Source organism: Chaetodon auriga, chromosome 7, assembly GCF_051107435.1.
Source record: "Chaetodon auriga isolate fChaAug3 chromosome 7, fChaAug3.hap1, whole genome shotgun sequence".
NCBI classification, from domain to species: Eukaryota; Metazoa; Chordata; class Actinopteri; order Chaetodontiformes; family Chaetodontidae; genus Chaetodon; species Chaetodon auriga.
The window spans coordinates 22,314,661-22,335,424 of record NC_135080.1 but is presented as its reverse complement, the minus strand read 5'-3'; the positions used below and the strand labels follow the sequence as shown (position 1 = coordinate 22,335,424).

At 43.3% G+C, this 20,764-nt stretch overlaps 3 protein-coding genes across 3 annotated transcripts; 2 read left to right on the top strand and 1 right to left on the bottom strand.

Moving 5' to 3' along the window:
* The first annotated feature begins 51 nt into the window (after positions 1-51).
* On the top strand, positions 52-2,152 carry LOC143323545 (retinol-binding protein 2-like). Its single transcript, XM_076735442.1, has 4 exons — positions 52-166; positions 1,257-1,435; positions 1,586-1,687; positions 2,009-2,152. The coding sequence occupies exons 1-4, from the start codon at positions 94-96 to the stop codon at positions 2,060-2,062; spliced, it is 408 nt and encodes a 135-aa protein (XP_076591557.1). The 5' UTR covers positions 52-93; the 3' UTR covers positions 2,063-2,152.
* A 1,127-nt stretch (positions 2,153-3,279) lies between these two features.
* Positions 3,280-15,833, top strand: LOC143323298 (coatomer subunit beta'-like). Its single transcript, XM_076735098.1, has 22 exons — positions 3,280-3,339; positions 3,993-4,130; positions 4,279-4,365; positions 4,445-4,571; positions 4,667-4,815; positions 5,067-5,213; positions 6,424-6,523; positions 6,602-6,744; positions 7,381-7,580; positions 7,745-7,855; positions 8,365-8,453; positions 8,568-8,674; positions 8,756-8,899; positions 9,122-9,252; positions 9,474-9,681; positions 10,027-10,137; positions 11,110-11,324; positions 11,447-11,539; positions 11,845-12,025; positions 12,204-12,275; positions 13,367-14,422; positions 14,566-15,833. Exons 1-22 carry the CDS (start codon positions 3,337-3,339, stop codon positions 14,653-14,655), a joined length of 3,702 nt encoding a protein of 1,233 aa, XP_076591213.1. The 5' UTR covers positions 3,280-3,336; the 3' UTR covers positions 14,656-15,833.
* Positions 15,834-15,934: 101 nt separating this feature from the next.
* mrps22 (mitochondrial ribosomal protein S22) lies at positions 15,935-19,713 on the bottom strand. Its single transcript, XM_076735275.1, has 8 exons — positions 19,581-19,713; positions 18,715-18,872; positions 18,459-18,623; positions 18,104-18,247; positions 17,611-17,694; positions 17,207-17,352; positions 16,928-17,036; positions 15,935-16,335 (listed from the first exon to the last, which is right to left on the bottom strand). The coding sequence occupies exons 1-8, from the start codon at positions 19,705-19,707 to the stop codon at positions 16,243-16,245; spliced, it is 1,026 nt and encodes a 341-aa protein (XP_076591390.1). The 5' UTR covers positions 19,708-19,713; the 3' UTR covers positions 15,935-16,242.
* Positions 19,714-20,764: the final 1,051 nt, after the last annotated feature.

Below are 20,764 nucleotides of genomic sequence, written 5' to 3'. Positions count from 1 at the left end.
GGGCTGGGCCCTTGAACTCTCTGTTGAAATCTCTTTCAGTGTGACAAACCAACCAACAAGCAAACTTCTACGCCCACTACACACCAGTCAAAAATGCCGGCAGATTACAATGGACGTTGGGAGATGGTGAGCAATGACAACTTTGAAGATGTCATGAAGGCCCTTGGTAAGTTGCCCTCTTACTGCCTACTTAATGCATTACGGCATCCAGTCAAAGGGGAGACTGTGGTTTGCAACGCTCATTAAAGATGTAGCCAAGTAGGGAGGGAGGCCTGAGCAGAAAATCTGGAAGGAGTGTGACAGAAAGAGTGAGAGACAAGCTATCTGTGTGCGGTGGTGGTGGGCGGTGGGGGGGTTACTGTGGCGCTGCTTCATTTCCTCATTGAGCCGCTGTCAGACCAGGTTAACCTCCACTCTGTGAGTGGTTGCCGTCTGTTACCACGGCAAATAAATATTGATTCACTCCTTTCTGCATTTTCATCCTCCCGATCCGCAGCAAAGGAAGACAGATTCAGACCCTGGATCAGGCAGCAGGCCAGACGTCATTTAAGAAAAAAAAAGAGAGGGAGAGAGGGAGTGTGAGGGAGAGAGAGCCCAGTGCTGGGCTGTCCTTCTTTTGGCGTGTCATTGATCAGGCCTAGAAACACTTTCATTTTTCATAACTCTATCTGCAATTCATAAAACAACCCCGGTACACTCAGCTCACACAAAAATCCAGGAAATCCTGAGCCTCCTGCACCTCATTTCCATCGAGCGGAGAGGAAAATGACATCCTTATGGAAATGGGTCAAAAATATTATTTAGATGGGTAAATATAGGGGCCTCATCTGTAAGAGTGATGGGAGGAAATTGAATTTCACTTTAAGGCAAATGGGATATGAATATCTAAACGGTCGGGGTGGGTGGTTCACTTTGGTGGGCCCATTGCTGAACGGGGCGGAGGAATTCATTAGGGCCCATTCTGACTCGGAGGAAGGTCATTTTTAAAGGGTAAATGAGACTGTCAAAACGACCAGCAGGAGAGGAATCATAATAAGTGGCCTGCGCTGTGCTGTCATGTGTGTCCGATGTGTGCTTTGGTGTGTCTGTGCACATAAGGATTTAGTTAGTAAAAAAAGTCAAACTACACGCTGAACCAGGGTGGAAAAATTCTTTCCAAAGCTATAAAACTCCTGCCACTCACATTAAATCCCATTCATTCTGTGTGTGTGTGTGTGTGTGTGTGTGTGTGTGTGTGTGTGTGTGTGTGCTTGCAGACATTGACTTTGCCACCAGAAAGATAGCCGCCCACCTGCATCAGACAAAAGTGATTGTCCAAAATGGAGACAAGTTCGAAACAAAGACCCTGAGCACCTTCAGAAACTATGAGGTCAACTTCACCATCGGAGAGGAGTTTGAGGAGTGCACAAAGGGGCTGGACAACCGAAAGGTCAAGGTGAGACAGCGTCCTGTGAAAGTGCTCTCAGTGACCGGTAGTTGTTGTAATTATGAATGAAAGCGACCATAGAGTCACTGACAATAGTTAAAAAAAAATTACCTTTGAATGTGAACCAATACATGATTCTTGTTTGTGTGGTGATATCAGACACTGGTTACCTGGGATGGAGACAAGCTGGTGTGTGTTCAGAAGGGTGAGAAAGAAAACCGTGGCTGGAAACACTGGATTGAGGGAGACCTGCTACACCTGGTGAGAGAAAGTGTGACACGCTGGCAGAGTTGTAAAAGGTTTGGCATATGTAACAGGAAATGACTCCCTGTTATGTGATCACAGCTGCAGCAGCTTGGACATATCAAACAGCAAACCACACCACACAGATGAAAAGAAAAAAAAATACTCTCTGCCTTTGTGAGATGAGACTGATTTGTGTCATATCTATGAAACAATAAAACAGATAATCAACCACTATCTATAACACATGGATGAAAGCACTTCCTGATTATGTAACTAAAAGATATTTGTTGCATCATGTTGGAGTAAAAGTCTAAAAGTCTGTGTCTTCCCTTTCAGGAAATCACTGCGCTCGACAAAGTCTGCCACCAAGTGTTTAAGAAGGCCCAGTAAGAGGGGAAAGACTCTTATCTACACAAAGCCATCTGTCACACGTTGCACATCACTGTCTATTTATAATGTAATAATGTAGACCCGTAATAAATTGATTTAATACCACTGTTCTTCTCTTTTCTTGTGCTTTCTATTTGAGCATGTACTGAAATTTTAGAGAAAGCAGTTGTTTTTACATTTTAAGGCACATATTACGCCTTCTTTTCCATACTCAGTGTCACTCTGACCAGTCATATAAAGACAATATACATGCATATATATCTATATAAGAAAGTTTTACCTATATTTATGCTTTTTCTAACATAAAAATTACGTTTTGAATATTTCTACAAATTCATGTAGAGAAAGTCTGATGATGCGCTGCAAAAAATGTCTCGTAATATGATCAAGTTGAATATTATTCAACCTGACATTCTCTGAAGGATTTGTTTAACACAACTCCATTTGAATGCCAATGTCATACTCTCTGCATTTCCTTCATAAACTGCGGGGATTCAGTCTCTCAGGTAAACTTGGTGGGCTGTCTTGGTGCAGCCTGTGTTTTTTGCAGTGTAGCACGACCTCACCGGTACAACATGTTCTCCTTCTCTGGAGAACTGCTCCCACAGGAAGAGCTGGAGGATCCACGTCGCCAAAAGACGCCAATTAGTTTTAACCGGAAAGTGGGTGTGTTGTCTTCAAAATAAAAGCGATACGTTTCCGTCAATGAGACTTAAGGATCACATGAATTTTTCAAAAATCTATATAGACTACTATCAGATCAAAGCAGGGTGCTTTTTACGTTGCCAATACAAAATTATTACAGGCCTCCCACGCACACTTGCAATATTTATGTCAGTTTGAACTCTATGTGGACTTTATTTTGTTTTATATTTTAAAAAAAACAAGATGTACAATTATAACTTCTATAATTATTACATAGCATTGATCTTCTTGGAACTGTGTATATTGAAAGTCTACTTTGTCATTAATTTTGCCGTTTAGTGGTGAAAACTACGAAATCATATTTGTACCACTGGATTCAAATTTGTTTCAGTCCCAGTACTGCAGTCCTTCTGTGCTGTCTTACGTAAATGCAGCTTGTTTCATTTTTCAAAGCCCGAACAGCTTCGAGCTTTATTGTGAAAATCAATACCGGAAGTCATTTTGTTATTATTCTTGCACGCTTGGTTCCGAAACTTCGTGAGTGGTTCCGCAGCAGAAACGCGGCCGCAGCAGCAGAGAGGCCGGCCTCTTCACTGAACAGCGCCTCAGAGACTAACTGACGTGGAAACATGGTAGGCGGAACACACAAACTAAATACTTTATCAGAACTTTGTTGGTGTGTTTGTTGCTGTTTGCCAGCTGTTTAGTCCGGGGAGCGCGACACAGTGCGCGTGCAACAACAATGCATACACTTAAACATCAGAATGGAAAACAAGCAAAACACATAGCATACATGCAGCAGCCATATCCAACAACTGAATCCAAAAATTGGATACTTTAAGAACAAAGTTGGAGCCGGCACAGAAAAAGAACATATTTACATACAACAAAGTTTTTTTTTTTTTAAAACATACATTCATCTCATTATTAGTAGTAGATAAATGAAAGGCTGCGAATTTGCATTGACGTGACAAGACTTGAGGGACTCAGCCAGTCTGGAGCAGTCATGCTTGTAAAATGTGGAATGGCAAGTACCAACAGACACACCCCCTCCGTAGCCTCCTCCAAAACCTGAAATACAGCAGAATGTAATATGCTATTAAAAATGTTTCTGCCTCACAGGATTTAAGTCACTGAATTGAAAGTGTCTGCAATGCATAGCATGCCACGTATGGAATATTCCAACCTCTGGCAAAGAACATCACCAGAGACTGATGCTGATTAATATCTTTAACTGTAATAATCTTTCTTTTTTTTTTTTTTAAAATTATACTGTACATTATAGCCTCTGCGGTTGGACATCAAGCGGAAGCTGACGGCCCGGTCAGACCGGGTGAAGAGTGTGGATCTGCACCCCACTGAGCCGTGGATGATGGTTAGCCTCTACAGCGGCACGGTGGTGGTCTGGAACCACGAGACACAGGTCCCTATCAGTCAGTTACACAGTCGTCTTAATCACTTGTGTCATCAGTTGCCTTTGGGTCTTGCGTTCACGCACACAATCCCTTCATATCTCTTCATCTGAGCTTTTGTCTTATACTGTTGATCTGGTTTGGATCCTGTGTGCGCAGGTGATGGTGAAAACCTTTGAGCTGTGCGACCTGCCTGTCAGAGTGGCCAAGTTTGTGGCCAGGAAGCACTGGGTCATTGCTGGAGCAGTGAGTATCATACTTACAGGAGCGTGAATGTGTGTGTTAAAGTTACAGTTCCCTTGTCAAACTCTCGCTCTATCCCCAGGACGACATGGTGATCCGTGTGTTCAATTATAACACCCTGGAGCGCGTTCACATGTTTGAGGCTCACGCTGACTACATCCGCTGTATCGCTGTCCACCCCACACAGTCCTACATCCTCACCAGCAGCGGTAGGAAAGACGCACTCACACGAACACTGAAAGTTCACATTGCAAATGTTACACCTGACTTTGTGCATCATTGTGGTTTATTTGTGTGCTTTCAGATGACATGTTGATCAAGCTGTGGGACTGGGACAGAAAGTGGACGTGTAGTCAAGTGTTTGAGGGGCACACTCACTATGTCATGGCGATTGTCATCAACCCCAAAGACAACAACCAGTTTGCCAGCGCCTCTCTGGACAGAACCATTAAGGTAAACAGACACGCACGCAAACGTTTGCAAGAGCATTCAAAGACGAGTCCAGTCAGTCACCCGGAGCGAGGCCTCGTTTGCTCATACAATCTACAAAATGACAATGATACACTGATATTTACCATTCTCCACAAAATCTATAAATGTTATCATGTGAAATATGTCAGCTGTCGTTGGTTGCTCCCTGTCAGAGACGCTCTCCCATACACACTCTCCTCCTGTGTGTCTCAACTCTGCTTGTTGGTCTGTAGGTGTGGCAGCTGGGCTCCAAGACCCCCAACTTCACTCTGGAGGGCCACGAGAAGGGAGTGAACTGTGTTGATTACTACAAAGGAGGAGACAAGCCCTACCTCATATCCGGGGCTGACGACCGTCTGGTCAAGATCTGGGATTATCAGGTAGCAAAATGAACCGTATGCCTAAGAGAACTGCTACAAATCTCCAGTTTATCCTGATGAAAGGATTTTTTTCTCACCTCTCACACTTTCTCCAAGTAACTGTCTACTTTAAATGTTTCAGAGGTGAACAGCCAACTCAGATGTTGGATGTTATTGTCTTTCTAAACAAGTATTGCACAGTTCCAGTCTGTTCTCATTCCCAGAGCATCAAATACAAATGTTTTTTATACCTCTTGGTGTCTCATACAGACACACAGGTATCCTTTAGCATCTATATGAGACATACTGGACTTTCAACTAACTCCGCTGTAACCCGTCGCTGGGATGATGTGTTGGATGGCCGGAGCAGTAGCTATCAAAACCTGGTTAATGTTGTGAAACGGTCGCACTTTGGTTTGCTTTAGACACCAAAACTACTTGGTTGGGTTTAAGAAAAGATCTTTCACTGTTCACTTTTGGTTTCTCACTGGAAACATGAGCCCTGGTCTCTTGGTTGAATGTCGTGTGTTTGTTTGACCCATCCAACCATCCCACCTCCCTCCATCTACGAGCCGTCTACGTCACCTTGCTCTGAGTGTCTAATATTGCTGCGGATGGGTTAACAGTGGAGTTATTTGACAGTCCGGTGCGTCTCATACAGACACAAAGGAATGCTTCAACCGAGAAACAAAGCATCGGTATTTGACGCTCTGGGAATTAGAACGGGCTAACTGTTCCCAGTAAAAAGGAGAATAGAAACCATAATGGAACGTGACTTAATTGAATAGGTAACATCCAGTTTTAACATTAAGAAGTAAAATAGCAGCTGTGAGCTGGGCACATAAAGGTGTTTGTTTTTAGATTTGACACTAGGGATTTTGCTTACAACTGACAATTAAGCGAAGGTGCTGATTAGCAAGGGTAGTAACGTTTAATCAGCTATTGAACTAGTCATGCACATCCCTATTGGATGCTACAGAATTCCCAGTACCATGTCCCTATTTTATCATCCTGTCACTCTTTTTAGTACTTATGTCATCAGCCCACTGCTCTTCACACTCAGCAAACACAGATTCTCTGAAGAGAGGAATAGTGGTCTTTTAGGCATTAGTCTTTTGACCCAGAGCAAATAATTGACTTATCCCAAATAGAAGTCTTTCTTGGCAGTCTGCCTTCTTCAGTATTAAGTAAATGTTCCCATAACTAATGTTCCCGTGTCTTTACCTACCAGAACAAAACCTGTGTGCAGACCCTGGAGGGTCACGCCCAGAATGTGACCTGCGTCAGTTTCCATCCTGAGCTGCCAATCATCCTCACTGGCTCTGAGGATGGTAGGTTGCATATTTGAAATTAATATTCTAATATATTAAATATTGTGGAACATTTCAAACCTCTTTTTTGTTCCTTAGGGACTGTTCGAGTGTGGCACTCTAACACCTACCGACTCGAAAACACGCTCAACTATGGCATGGAGAGGGTGTGGTGTATATGTGGCCTGCCTGGCTCCAACAGTGTTGCTATGGGCTATGATGAAGGCACCATCATCATCAAGGTGTGCTGTGCTGTTTTATCCAAAGCTGTCGATATTTCCAGCACCACATACTAACTGTTTTTCCTAATTCCTCATGCAGATGTAGATTATTATTACAAATGGCCATTTCTAAAGAATATAAAGATCTTACCGTGTTTAAAGTGAAATGACAGGTGTAAACATGTAGCAGTAGGCTAATGTGAGCCACCCATCTCAGAAAATGCTCGAATTTAATGCATTTTAGAACAGTTATCAGAGAGGGAAGCCCCTTTTTTTGAGGACAGCGGCTAGGAACTACACAAAATAGGAAATAATGTCAGTAATTTATTGTGAACAGAAAATTGAATATTAACTTTCAAATTTACACTGTAAACAACATCTCAGGTTCTTAAGACCCACAAATCTCCAGAGAAAATAGAGGCCATGACCTCTGTATCCTCAATAGCAGCTATGGGCAGTCAAATAACACACCCTTAGGTGGAGTATATTATGTAGCAGATTGCGTAGGCTGAAGGAACATTTGCTGACCTCTAATATGAAAGTGATGCCTCCTCCTTTTCACCAGCAGTTTCCTCATCCCTGCACTCCTCTGTACCCCTTCTCTTTTTTTCCAATCTTGCACCTCACCCTCCTCTCTCCTCTCCCTCCCTGTCTCAGCTTGGTCGGGAGGAGCCGGCCATATCTATGGACTCCAGTGGAAAGGTCATGTGGGCTCGCCACTCCGAGGTGCAGCAGGCCAACCTGAAGGCCATGGGAGAGGCTGAGATCAGGGATGGAGAGAGGCTGCCGCTGGGTGTCAAAGACATGGGCAGCTGTGAGATCTACCCCCAGACCATCCAACACAGCCCCAATGGGAGGTGAGGCGGGAGTGGTTTGTGGATGGATGGAGTGGTGATGTTAAAATCTGAGAAGTACACGGTAAAATTTTGTAAGAAATTGACACAGATTGCTAGTTTGTGTTGAGACTGGTGGTGCATGACTGCTTACCTGCATGCTGTTTTGTGTCTTCGTGTATCTGCAGGTTTGTAGTGATGTGTGGAGATGGGGAGTATATCATCTACACCGCCATGGCCCTGAGGAACAAGAGCTTTGGCTCAGCTCAGGAGTTTGTCTGGGCACATGACTCCTCACAGTAAGTCCTAAACGCCTTAAAGGAATAGTTCGACGTTTTGGGAATTATTCGATTTCTTATAGAGAGTTAGGTGAGAAGATTGATTCGACTCTCAGGTCTGTGTCCTGAATGTGATGCCAGAGCCAGTAGGCCATTAGCTTTGCTTAGCATAAAGGAGGGAACAGCTGGCCTGACTCTGTGGGAAGTTCATAAATTTGGCCAGCAGCTCACTAATAAGCACATTATCTTGTTTGTTTAATCCGTACCACACCTGTAGTGTTACATGGAGTTTAGTGGTGGGACTATTTTTTGACTGGACTGTTAATCCATAAGTTTTCGTCTATACGTTTGTGTTTGTGTAAGGATCAAACAAGCTATAACGGCTCTTAAGCGAATAAATGTATTTCCCAAAATGTCGAACTTTTCCTTTCACTAGACACAACAGTGAAATATATATAAGAAGAGGAACTGCCTTCACTCTGTGATGTGGTCAGGTACATTGTATTTAAGTGTGGACACTGTTTCCATAGGTATGCCACCAGGGAAGGAAACAGTATGGTCAAAATATTTAAGAACTTTAAAGAGAAGAAGGCTTTTAAACCGGACTTTGGGGCTGAAGGTGAGCTTCATTCCCCATTTTGTCGCTTGACCTGATTGTTTTTTGTGTGTGTGGATACAGTATGTATATGTGCGCATGTCTGGGTGTAACACTTAGCATCTGTCTGTCCCACAGGTATCTTTGGTGGCATCTTACTGGGAGTGAAGTCAAACAGTGGTTTGGCCTTCTGTGACTGGGAGAGCACAGACCTGATCCGCCGCATCGAGATCCAACCTAAACATGTGAGTCGTACTGTTGTGGCTGTTATGTCTCCAGCAGTCTTTCTGTTGTCCTCTTAATTAATGTCTTGTCTCTGTCTTTAGATCTTCTGGTCAGACTCAGGGGAGCTTGTGTGTATCGCTACAGATGAGTCTTTCTTTGTGCTGCGCTATCTGCCGGAGAGAGTCGCAGCGGCCCAGGAGTCCAAGAAAGAGAAGACAGACGACGGGATCGAGGACGCCTTCGAGGTCAGAGGCCTGGCCTGTTCATCTCCAGAAACACATGATGACAAGCAGAAAAAAGAATGTTTCTTTAGCGACTGCATGTTCATTTTTACTAACATTATTTCCAGCCAATAGTGTTTTCATTTTTTTTAAGTAACAGCTGATTTATAGTCTTATGTTTTAAGACATTTCAGCCATTAGTTTCAATGATTATTTGTGTCTTTCTCTTCACCTCCTGCCGACCAGGTGCTGGGTGAGGTCCCAGAGGTGGTGAAGACAGGCATTTGGGTGGGAGACTGCTTCATCTACACCAGCTCTCTTAACAGACTAAACTACTATGTTGGAGGAGAGATCATCACCATTGCTCACCTGGACAGGTACACTGCATGCATACATGTAAATGTGCAAAGATGTACCAGCATTCCTATGTTGGTTTATTCAGAAAATATGGCAGCAGGACAAAACAAATGTGTCCCAGCACTCTCCTGTCATCAGTGTTCCAGCTGTGTCCCTGACATGCTGGGAAAAGCTAATCTGTAAATTAGAAACACCATAAACAGTCCTCAGAGGAGTACCTTAAAATTGGCCTCATGTGTAGGACCGCATATCTGCTGGGCTACATCCCCAAGGACGATCGTCTGTACCTCGGAGACAAGGAGCTGAATGTCATCAGTTACTCCCTGCTGCTGTCAGTGCTGGAATACCAGACAGCTGTCATGAGGAGGGACTTCACCACGGCCGACAAGATTCTACCCACAATTCCCAAGGAGCAGAGGATCAGGGTAGCCCACTTTTTGGAGAAGCAGGTATGTTTGCACTGCAACTTTTGTGCACCTCAGTGCTTTTCTATCTGTTTGAACTGACGGTAAATCCAGGATTTGGACGAATGCATAATTTACAGAACATCAGGCAGCCAGATGGAGTAAACATCTGGGCAGAATTCTTGTGTGTTTCTTTTAAAATGTTTTTATTATGGGAATGGCTTTGCTTCTCACGCAGTCTGTTTTACCATTTCACTTTTTCACATTCACATAGTTTCTCATATCCAGTCTTCCACTGTTGGCCACTGTTTGCTTTTTACATAAAAACAGATGACAGAGAAGAATATATGGAATGAACATGTGAATAACTGTGTTTCGTGTGTTGCACAGGGCTTCAAACAGCAGGCCCTGGCTGTGTCCACTGACCCAGAACATAAGTTTGACCTGGCTCTGCAGCTGGGAGAGGTCAACATAGCCTACCAACTGGCCTCAGAGGCAGAGGTCAGAGCACACATACATACGCACAAAAACAAGACAGAAGCCCAGACCCATACTGCATACTAACTCCACACAGTGTGTACTGCCTAGTAAACACCATATACTGTTTTAGCTGTTATGCAAAAATGTCAACATATTTAAATACCATTTTACACTGACATGTCAAGTGAACTGCAACTTTGGAAAGCTAATGCTAGTTAATTCCTCTACTTCCTTTTTGCATTGCATTGTGGGAGAAAACAGCACACTCACAAACCAACCGAACAGTGCTTTGAGCTAAATGCTAACGTCTGCATGCTAACATGCTCACAATGGCAATGCTAACATGCAAACGTTAAGCAGGTTTACCATGTTCACCATCATTGTGACCCCATTAACACCTGGTATTAAAATGGGGGAAAAGTGGAAACATGTTAGCACAAGGTCAGAATGCGATCAGATCTGTCTGATCACATCTGGAGGTCATCTTACTCGCATTGTGTTCAGATCTAAGGTGTAATTCATACAACGTACCAACATCCGTTGGCTACACAACATACAGATATTTGGTTTTAGCCAACACAAGTGAGAAGGCTGAAAGAGATATGCCTCTCATTACTGATTATACGTCTATTCTGTGCCACGAAAGTGCCAAAAGATGTGTTATTGAACAGAACTGTGTGAAAACTGAGAGCAATACAGGTGGGAAATGAATGAAAAGATATAACTGTGTGTGTGTGTGTGACATGTTGCAACTCTGTGCCGCTGCTCTGATGTTAACAAGGCACATCATTTATCTAGTCACAGAGTAGCCAAAATAATGTATCTGGATACAGATCCCATTTTAATGCCAGGTGTAAATGGGGTGTGTGAGTCACAACCCTAGCCTCCCATACCCAGTAAGTGCTTCTCAGTGTATTGTTGAGATCCATGCTTTTCCTCCTGTGATAATCCTCTCTCCTGTCTCCTTGGCACCTTGGCATGGGGGGGTTCTAGTCAGAGCAGAAATGGAAGCAGTTGGCAGAGCTCGCGACGACAAAGTGCCAGTTTAGCTTGGCCCAGGAGTGTCTGCACCAAGCTCAGGATTATGGGGGATTATTGCTGTTGGCCACCGCCTCGGGCAACGCCGACATGGTGGGCAGATTGGCTGAGGGTGCAGAGAGGGATGGCAAGACCAATGTGGCCTTTCTCACCTACTTCCTGCAGGGAAGGTGGGTAGAAGAAGAGGGGGGGCGGGGAAAGAGCTATGTCTGAATCCAAATCTCATGAAATGTGTGTACATATATTTATATGTTTTTATTTGTGTCATCCCCACTTTTTTGTGTTTGCCCAGGTTGGAAAAATGTCTGGACCTTCTCATCAAAACAGATCGGTTGCCAGAGGCTGCGTTTCTGGCAAGAACCTATCTGCCCAGCCATGTGTCAAGGTAAAGTTGTTTCTTTTGAGTGCACAGCATACGACTCAGTGTTGTGCTCCAGTGTGCTGGCTGTGACTGTATGCATACATTAATCTTATGTCCATACACATCCTGCAGAACCTTTGAATATGCCAGCGTGCCTGTAATTTATAATAAATACAGATTTTTGTTTCCTATAGGGCAACACATTTACAAAGTACAAATCAAAATCTGTGATACTATTCCTGGAAGTTTTGAAGATGGGGATCTCGATATCTGTGTGTGTATTTACATTATGCATCACTGGTGAGCTGCATATGCTTTCCTTCCTCCAGGGTGGTGAGGCTGTGGAAGGAGAGTTTGTCCAAGGTCAACCAGAAGGCAGCAGATGCTCTGGCTGACCCCATCCAGTACAGCAACCTGTTCCCTGGCCTCCAGCAAGCCCTGCTGGCTGAGCAGTACCTGAAGGAGACTCATGCCAGGGTCAGACCTGCTGCAGAATACCCACTCATCATGGTCAGTGGAAGAAAACTTTAATAGGTCGAGGAGTGATTTTATCCTAAATGATGCACTGAACTTTTTAAGTTAGTTGACAAATGTGTTTTGGTTTAGTGTTCATCATTCTTGATTCATAATAATAAACTCTTCATACTTTAAACAATATGTGTGATGACATTTTGTCTCTATTTTTCAGCCAAATGAGGACCGTAATGTTCTGGAGGAATCTGCAGATTTTGGGCCAAAAGGAGAGCTCAGTGAGCCAGAGGTGAGGACCAGAACTTGCACCTCTAAGTGATTTGTTATATCAAGATGTCGCTCCTTTAACTTACCCTGTGACCAAAAATATAAGTTTATGACATTACTGAATGAATATCTGAATGAGGAATAGCTACTGGAAGATTTTTGCCTTCGATGGTCGCTGGAAAGAAGTCTCCTATCTACATTCCAACAATTCTTGGCTTCCGAGCATGATTCTGTTGTTCAAAGGCGGGAGACAAAAGAAGAGTTCAGCCAAAGCTAATGTGAGGCCTCAGCAGTCTGAGTCAGACAAATCAAGTGGGCATCTATCTGAAGTTCGTCTGTTCATTCCTGTGCTTCAACCACAACTCACCAGGGCAGTACTGGTGTAAAAAGGCTGTTACTATGAAGATCACCAGTTGATTTGTCTACCTCAGACTGCTGAAGCATCATATTAGTTACTGCTGAACTTCAGAATGAATGTTTGCATGAAAAGAGGACTGTGGATTTTGTCTGCCATTATAGACAACTTTAGATATATTGGCAGAATATGGCAGGAATAGAACATAATATCCATAAGTATGTTATTAATTAGTGTGTAATCACCGGACAATAAGAATATGTCTTTTTGTTGAGCTCTTTATACCTTGAAAGGGAGGAGTGAGACAAAGGGCATTCGGTTGGTTGCAATCTCCACCCTCACCACTAGATGCCACAAAATCCTACACACTGGTCCTTAAAGTAGGATTTTGAATGCAGGACTGTTTCACTCAAAATATTACTGGGTTAAAAATTGTCTCAGGATGGGTCAGTATAGCACTGACACGGTGAAAGGCTTGTTTAATACACCCAACAGTAATACAAAACACCTAATATTGGGTCAAAATAATACATTGGTACTGGGTTACCCAGTATTGTACCAGTGCTATATTGATCCATGCTGGTTCCATTTTTAACCCAGGTTTTTGTGTTGTAATGGAGCATTCTTCCATCCCTGTAGAGGTACTTTTACTTAAGTAAAACATCCAAGTGCTGCTTCCACCATTGGCTGTTTAAATGTCTAAATGAGCTTGTGAGTGTTGTATTAAGGTACATCTGTGAACCTATCCTTTAAAACAGGGTATAATTCTGCAGGAAGTGGTGAAGAGCGTGGATGAACCAGTCATGGCAGCAGCGGTGACAGAGGCTCCACCAGCAGCAACAGCAGTAATAGAGGAACTGATTCCAGTAAAACAGGAGATTATTGATCCTGTTTCAACAATAGAAGAAGAATCCACCACAACAGCAGCATCCCCTCTGTGTGCTCCAGTAACAGAAGAGCATGTTGAAGCAAAACAAGCAGAATCTGTGTCTTCTGAGGAGGACACCATCACTAAATCAGAGGAGGCTTCAGTCTCCGTAGAGGAAGACGTGTTGGAGTCCACCACAGAGATCACCCCCACAGAGTCAGAGATGGTACAGCCCAGTCCCTTGGAAGATGTTGGATCATCAGCTGAGACAGATGTTGTGGAAATTTCTCCAGCAACTGTTGTTGTACCTGCTGCCTCTGAAACATCTCCAAGTGAGACAACACCTGAAACCACTGTGGCAACAGAAGAAACACCCAGTGAGACAAAATCCGCAGCAACAGAGGATTTCCAAGTCAACTCTGGTCTAACAGTAGACACAGATGTAACAGAATCTATAGAAACTGGGGAAATTTCTGTTTATGAAGAAGTGGAGGTGAGTATCACCTCCTCAGAAGCACCAACCATCATAGATGCAGCAGCAGAGGAGACTCATGTTATTGAGGAACTTGCTTCAGAAACAGCACCATTACCCATAGCAGTGGAGGAGCTCATCTCCTTTGAAGACACACCCAGTCCAGCTCTGGATGTGCCTGTTCAGGTCCAAACTTTTCCAGATTTGGGCCTCGATCCACTGCTAGACCCGCTTAAAGACACAGTGCCAGTATTGACTCCAGTCGCAGTACAAGAACCAGAACAAGGGGAGCAAACAACAGCACTCCAGGCAAAGCCAGAGCACAACCTGGAGCCTGCTGCGCCTCTGCAGGCTGAGCCAGAGGTTTTATCCCCAGCAGCAACGCCAGCAGAGGGCGCTTTAGCAGAGCAGGAGGCAGGTCCTGACGGAGCTGAGGAGCCAGCAGAGGACCTCGAGGCAGAGCTGAATGACGAGGTGAGCATCAGGTTTTTAATCCGAAGGCAAAAAATTTGAATATTTCCATGAGTATGGAATCAGATCTATTCTGTAATAAAGTGAAGAATTGTATGTAGCCGTGAACTTTTATTTTTCACCGACACATTTTTTTCTGCCTGTAGGTCCTGAATGATCTGGATCTGGACAATTTTGACCTGGAAGATATCGACACCACAGATGTCAACCTGGATGAGGATTTCTTGAGTGAATAGGAAGAGAAATCTTTCACGAGCCAAACTTTTCTGTTTTTTCTATGACCAAAGAACACGAAGGGCTGTTTTCCAGGACAGTGATAAGCTGTCCACAGACTCAAGTGCCTTGTCTGTTATGAGTACATTCGTGGTACTGTAGGAATAAATAGTCAAATGGTATATCTCCAGGAGAGCAGGTTTAACCTCAAATTCTGCCACAGCCTTGATGAGCAGACTGTGTTTAAACCTTATCTGATCAAACCGTGGCCCAGTGGCCTTCTGTCGTTAAAGTAATCAAGGGTAGATTGAAAGGACAAAAATGTGCTAAAGGGGAAACTGGGATAAGAAATATAAAGGAGTGTGAGTGTGTTTGGTGAAAAACAGGATACACTCCAGCCAAAGTATGCAGCTCAGACTGTTGTTGGTGAACATTTGTTATTCAAACAGTACTGCAATCATCATGTCAGTGTGTGTGTGTGTGTGTGTGTGTTTGAGTTCTTTCATCAGTTTATAGTGAAAGTGCATGTTTTGAGTGGTGCAGCACTTCACCAGCTGACGATGCGATGTGCAGAAGGGTTGCAGTGGTATGAGATTTCCATGGTACGATAATTGTCACAGAAAATAGTTTCACAAGAGAGTTTCATGAAAACAGGATGTTTTGGTTTGGATGAACACATGCTGTACTGTAATTTCAGAAAATATGTCCTGATGGATATGACACTCAAGAAATTCTATTTTCGAAGTAACACTAATGTTCAGAGTCATCTTCATGGTATAACTGTCAACTTTCCTCCTGTGTTATACCGTAACTCTGGCACACCGCTGCAGCCCTTATGGTCCCTGTCATGGGAAATAATGAAGAACTACTCTCAGAACCTCTTCTTCATACCTCATACAGTATAACACCACTGTAGATCAGGGTGTTATCCAAACCACCGAGGAATGCTTCAAGTTCACGTTGCTTTCATTCTTGAGATGAAATTGAATTTCTTTCATTTAACATTCCTGCTCGACTTTACCTCGCAACAGTATTTTTGAGTTTCTATCTGGGACAAGGCTACCTGTGTCCATTTGATTACACTCAGCGTCTTTATTACCTCTGTCTCGTATCAACTCTTTCTGCTGCTTTTAGTTTATCAGATAAGCTGATAGAAAATCTACAGCATGATTCTGTCACAGCTGCCTTACGTGTATGATTGTGTTTGGGGGGGTACTGTGTATCTGGACTTGAAAAGTGCATTATATCAATAAAGTCTTCCATGTTATCCAGGCCTCCAGTTATTCTATTCCAACAACAAGTCACACAAGTACAAAGATCTTTATTTTGGTTTGTACATTATTTTATCAGGTTTGACTCAAGAGGCCAAAATGAAATACACATACAGACAATAAGAGTATTTTACTAGAACTTCTTCCCAGGGATAAATGACTGCACCTTCCAAGTCATTTCAAGGTTAGTTCTTCAAGTCCATGGCCGTGAAGTATACACAGCATATTGCTCTTTGACCCAGACAGTGAAAAAACAAAGCTGTAGTACTATTTTCAGTCCGTTCCTCTGGTTTCCTCATTGTGGATGAATTTATAGATTTCTATCTAGGAGTGATACAGTCAGGCAGCAGAGCTCTTGGCAGCCATCTGCTCATGTGCCTGCACGGCCAGCTCGATGTAGCCCGCCCTCTGGGACTCCTTCTGGGCATAGATCTGCAGGGACAAGGGTCAGAGGTCAGCGTAATGGAGGAGAGCAAAGTCACCCCAATTACTTAGAGGTTGGGTCGATGTGGAAAAAAAATGTTCGAGAGGTACAATCACAGTATTAATTGTTTTGGTGGCGGACTAATAAAACACAGCTAAGTATGTGCTCAATCAAGCGTGACTAAATGGGAGGCCTTGCATGATAGTGACTGCAGCAGACAGACGCACACCCGTGTCTCCTGCCGCTAACCTTTCACATTAAATGGCTGTCATTCTCAATGTCCCTCCCCACTGCTTCAAGGCCGAGGGGATGTGAGGGCTAATAAGACGTGATGTGTCCTGGACTTGGCCCCATAGTTCCCACGCCGGAGACAAACCCAAACCTCTTGCACGGGAAACCTTAGATGAGACGGCCTTGACTTGACCTCTCAACAGCTACACTGACTCCTGATTTACTCAAATACCCGAGGGACACAATTTATATGACCTGGACAATTTCTGGATCAAATGGCATTACATAACATACACAGAGAAAAAAGATGAGAAGTGTAAAATGGAGGTAAGAATCAGCAGATTTCCTGTCAAGGTTGAGTGGTCTCACCTTCAGCAGGTCGGGGCCTGCAGCCTGCTGGCTGGCAGCTTCCTGGGCTGACTCACTGTGTGGGTGGACCATATGGAACAGAGACACGAGGCTCACGGCATCCTGGAACCTAGAAAAACACACACAGGCATGCATACACACACAGGGGGGGCTTAGGTCACAGCTCGTTGCTGGCAGGTACAGTGGCTGGTGTGACCTAATTTGAAATCAGGCTAAAGTTCCATCAAGGAGATATTCTGGTTAATCTCATATCTGGATTCATCACACACACAAACTCACAGCTCTTTCTTCAGCATGTCCACTATAAGCCCGTCCACCCTGCGGGCGTTGAGCAGGTACCAGACCATGCCTCCAAAATGTCTGGTGGAGCGCAGCAGCTCGTATTTGCCATGCTTGTCCAGGTCCTCATAGGTGGTTACATGTACCTAAACACAAGGCACGCACATCAGATATGATCCTAACGCCACAGAGTGTTGTAGGTACTCAGCACAATGCTCTTCACATTAAATTCAGAAACTTCCAATCAACACTCTTGTCTCCATTTTACACTCAATATCAAATGACCAAAGGAAAATATAGAAACTGACTGTGGACATTTCATGGTTTAACGGGATATATACAGTCTACTGCAGTGCAGATGGTGATCAGGTCAAAATAACAGAAAAGAATCAGTGCCATCTTACCCTGATGTATTCTGGAGAGTCTGGTTCAAATTGGACCAGACACAGGTTCAACACGTCCTCATGACGGTCCTGGGAAAACACCATCTAACAGAGAGACATGTAGAAATGTGAAAAGCCTCTCGACTCTCACTGGACACCCCGCACAGGTGTTTTCACTTATTTTGACTGAACAGACTCTGATGATGGATGATTGGATGAACCACCCATTTATCGCCATCTACCACAAGCCCTCTTCAACCAACAAGTGCAACAAAGAGCGAGTCATTTTTTGTGATATCGTAAATCAAGCTGCCTCCATGGTCATATTTTACCTCCAAATATAGGAATCAGTATTAACCCCACCAATCTGCTGGGCTCTAGGTCTTCATAGGCAGACATAAAATTCCACTGTTTTTACTTTAATCCCAGTCTTTCTGTCGCCACAGGAACGACAGTCATCTCAGATCTGCTCAGGAGGGAAGCAATAATAAGGCAAGAATCACACTTCTCCTACCCTGAGGTTCTCCTCCTTGAAGATGAGAGGTGCTGTGATTTTGCGTCCCTCCTTGGGGAAGTAGACCTGAATTAGCCGGTCTCTCTCATCCCAGGTTGCTTTCCTAAGGGTCCCGTCGGGCTCCCGTACCACAATGAACCTCTCCTAGAGGAAAAACAAGCCAAACACAGGGTAGATAGGGATACATTTGTCTTGAGCCTGAACTGTCCTATTCAGGCAACATCTGTCATCCTTTCAATCTTTGGCTTATATTAATGTTAAATCTACACTGATTCATTAATTGTACTGTGGTATGCATCAACAAATCACCCATCTAGCCCCCATTTACGCACAAAATAAAACACCACGTGCCTACCCTGTGTGGGATGCCGTATGTGATATCTGTGAAAACGTATTTGGCTGTGTCCATGCCATCCAGGATCTTGTCCTCACACAGAACATCGCTGATGGGCTTCCTCTCCGGCAGGATGGGGGGCATCTGAAGCAGCTTCTTCGCCTGCTCCTTAGCTAACTCTGTCGCCTGGGAACACACACAAGAGATTCAATGAAACAGGTTCTACTGTGTGCTGTGTGTGTGTTTGAGAGGTCATAATGGTGTATTTAAAGGGCACCTGCTCCAGTTGCTCATCAGTCATGAGTGCGTATGTAGGCGGCTTCAGCTCCTGTTTAAGGGGTCGTAACACTTTCTGCAGGTCCAGGCCTGTTATCCTGGTGAGGATGTCCTGAACAGCTGGATCTGTGAACTGGGGCTTTGCGCTGTCCGAGAGTCCTGGAGAGCAAGTTACATTAATTAATCACTTGCACAAATTAGAGATCAATAAACAAAAGCACTTAAAGTTTACTATCTAACGTTCGTTACCAACAATGTATCGTCCGTAAAAGAGCTATCACAAGTCAGCTTTAAAAAAGATCTCATAGATGTTTTTTTTCCTAATTTGCAGTAAAAGAGCCCAGACCAGACTCGTTACAAATATTGCTTTATTTGACTGCAAGGTTGACAGTTGTTGACAGTTGTAGCTGTAGCAGTAGCTGCTTTATCATAGAACCTTTCAACACTCATGCAGCGTTTTTCCTCCATGCGACATGCAATCTATACATGTACCTTTCAGAATACATTTGACCACAAATCCTGCTGTCTTTTTTTTTAGTTGAAATTAAGGCTTTTAAGGTTAACACTGTGGTAAGTTAGCGTCAGACTTGATGACAAAGAGGGTGGCACTTCACTAGCTTACCTAACTAGCTTTATCGGAATGCCGAATTTATACAACTACTGTAATAACTTGAGAAAGATATCAAAAACTGTTCTATCTGGTCTACATTTTTGTCAGTAGGTGAGGCAATCTTAACCTGGACGTTTTGTCAAGGGAGTTTGACACCTGTGCGGAAAGCGTCGAGGCTAGCGAAACACGCTGCAAGGTCAGTGTTATAGTTAAGAAATTGAGTCGATAACAATTAAATTCATCGTATTAAAACACACCGTTATCTTGTGCTCCACTACAAAGCGTCCTAACGCCACATCTGACCAACATTTGCTTGCTCCTTTGAACATTTTTCACCCGAGAGTAGCTCCGAAATAAGCACCGTGCTGTACCGAGCGCCGCCATGTTTGTTATTACCTCATCGAGGAGACCTGACCTTTCACCTTCCTGCTCAACAGCCAAGCAGTGATGGGATATGTAGTCTGTTCTCGTGTGTATGTATAGCCTAACATTTCATTTGTTTATTTGTCCTTCCCGCGACCTATCACAGACAATTTATCAACAAAGTCACAGACAAAACAAGCAGAACAAGAAGCAACAGACGCTGGTTTTTCAGTGCTGCTCTGCATTCTTATCTGGGGCCTTTTTATTTGTTTTTTTTGTTTTTTTTTTGAAGACATGGTTCTTTAACAACGTAAGATAAACAAACATTTTCTTATGTAATGAAATAAAAAGGTTCAAAGACACATAACACAGAAAAAGAACAGATGGTAACTGTAAAATAACAACAGATATGTATTAAAGTCCCATTATGATATCTGACTTTTCAAAAGTACTTAATTAAGTATGACTCTGTTTTTGTACAGGTTCCTGCATTTCTTTGGTACTTAGAACTCAGTCAAAATGAGCTAATAGTTTAGTATAACGATTCAAAATTGCAAAACTGATATGCTGTTTTGATCACCAGGTGGCACTATACTACCAAATATCCTGAAAGCCTGCAACGTCTGCACAAGATCATCATTAAAGCCTTTGCCTCTCGCTCTGGGTGAGGACAGTTTGAGATAATGTTAATTTCTGCATGTTGTGTGTTTATATCAGCCTCTTTTGTCTACCTCCTTCGTGGCTCAACTCTGTGTAGCCAACACACATTCCTAACTTGTCATTACATTGTGTTCTTGAATTGGCTGATAACTTAAAAAACTGTCTGGATGATAAGAACTGTGCTAAGAGGTTAAACACCAAGGAAACACTCAGCATACACTTGCAATCAAATGCATTATAATGGACTTTTTTGGTAGTTTTATTTCACTTTGTTTTTGTTTTTACTGATTTTCTCCTCTTAACTTCTAATATATTTTAATGATGGACGAATTCTGCATTTTAATAAGAGACTCATTCAGAAAAACATTTTATTTGATATTTGGTTGAAATCATTAATTGATTTTTTTTCTGATTTATG

Coding starts and splice junctions, on each gene's coding strand:
- LOC143323545 (XM_076735442.1), top strand. CDS start 94: ATGCCGGCAGATTACAATGGACGTTGGGAGATGGTGAGCAATGACAAC. Junction 167..1,256: donor AGATGTCATGAAGGCCCTTG/GTAAGTTGCCCT, acceptor GTGTGCTTGCAG/ACATTGACTTTGCCACCAGA. Junction 1,436..1,585: donor TGGACAACCGAAAGGTCAAG/GTGAGACAGCGT, acceptor TGGTGATATCAG/ACACTGGTTACCTGGGATGG.
- LOC143323298 (XM_076735098.1), top strand. Junction 4,366..4,444: donor ACTGGGTCATTGCTGGAGCA/GTGAGTATCATA, acceptor CTCTATCCCCAG/GACGACATGGTGATCCGTGT. Junction 6,745..7,380: donor AAGGCACCATCATCATCAAG/GTGTGCTGTGCT, acceptor TCCCTGTCTCAG/CTTGGTCGGGAGGAGCCGGC.
- mrps22 (XM_076735275.1), bottom strand. CDS start 19,707: ATGGCGGCGCTCGGTACAGCACGGTGCTTATTTCGGAGCTACTCTCGG. Junction 18,873..19,580: donor TAGTGGAGCACAAGATAACG/GTGTGTTTTAAT, acceptor CTTGCTCTCCAG/GACTCTCGGACAGCGCAAAG. Junction 17,695..18,103: donor TCAAGGAGGAGAACCTCAGG/GTAGGAGAAGTG, acceptor TCTCTCTGTTAG/ATGGTGTTTTCCCAGGACCG.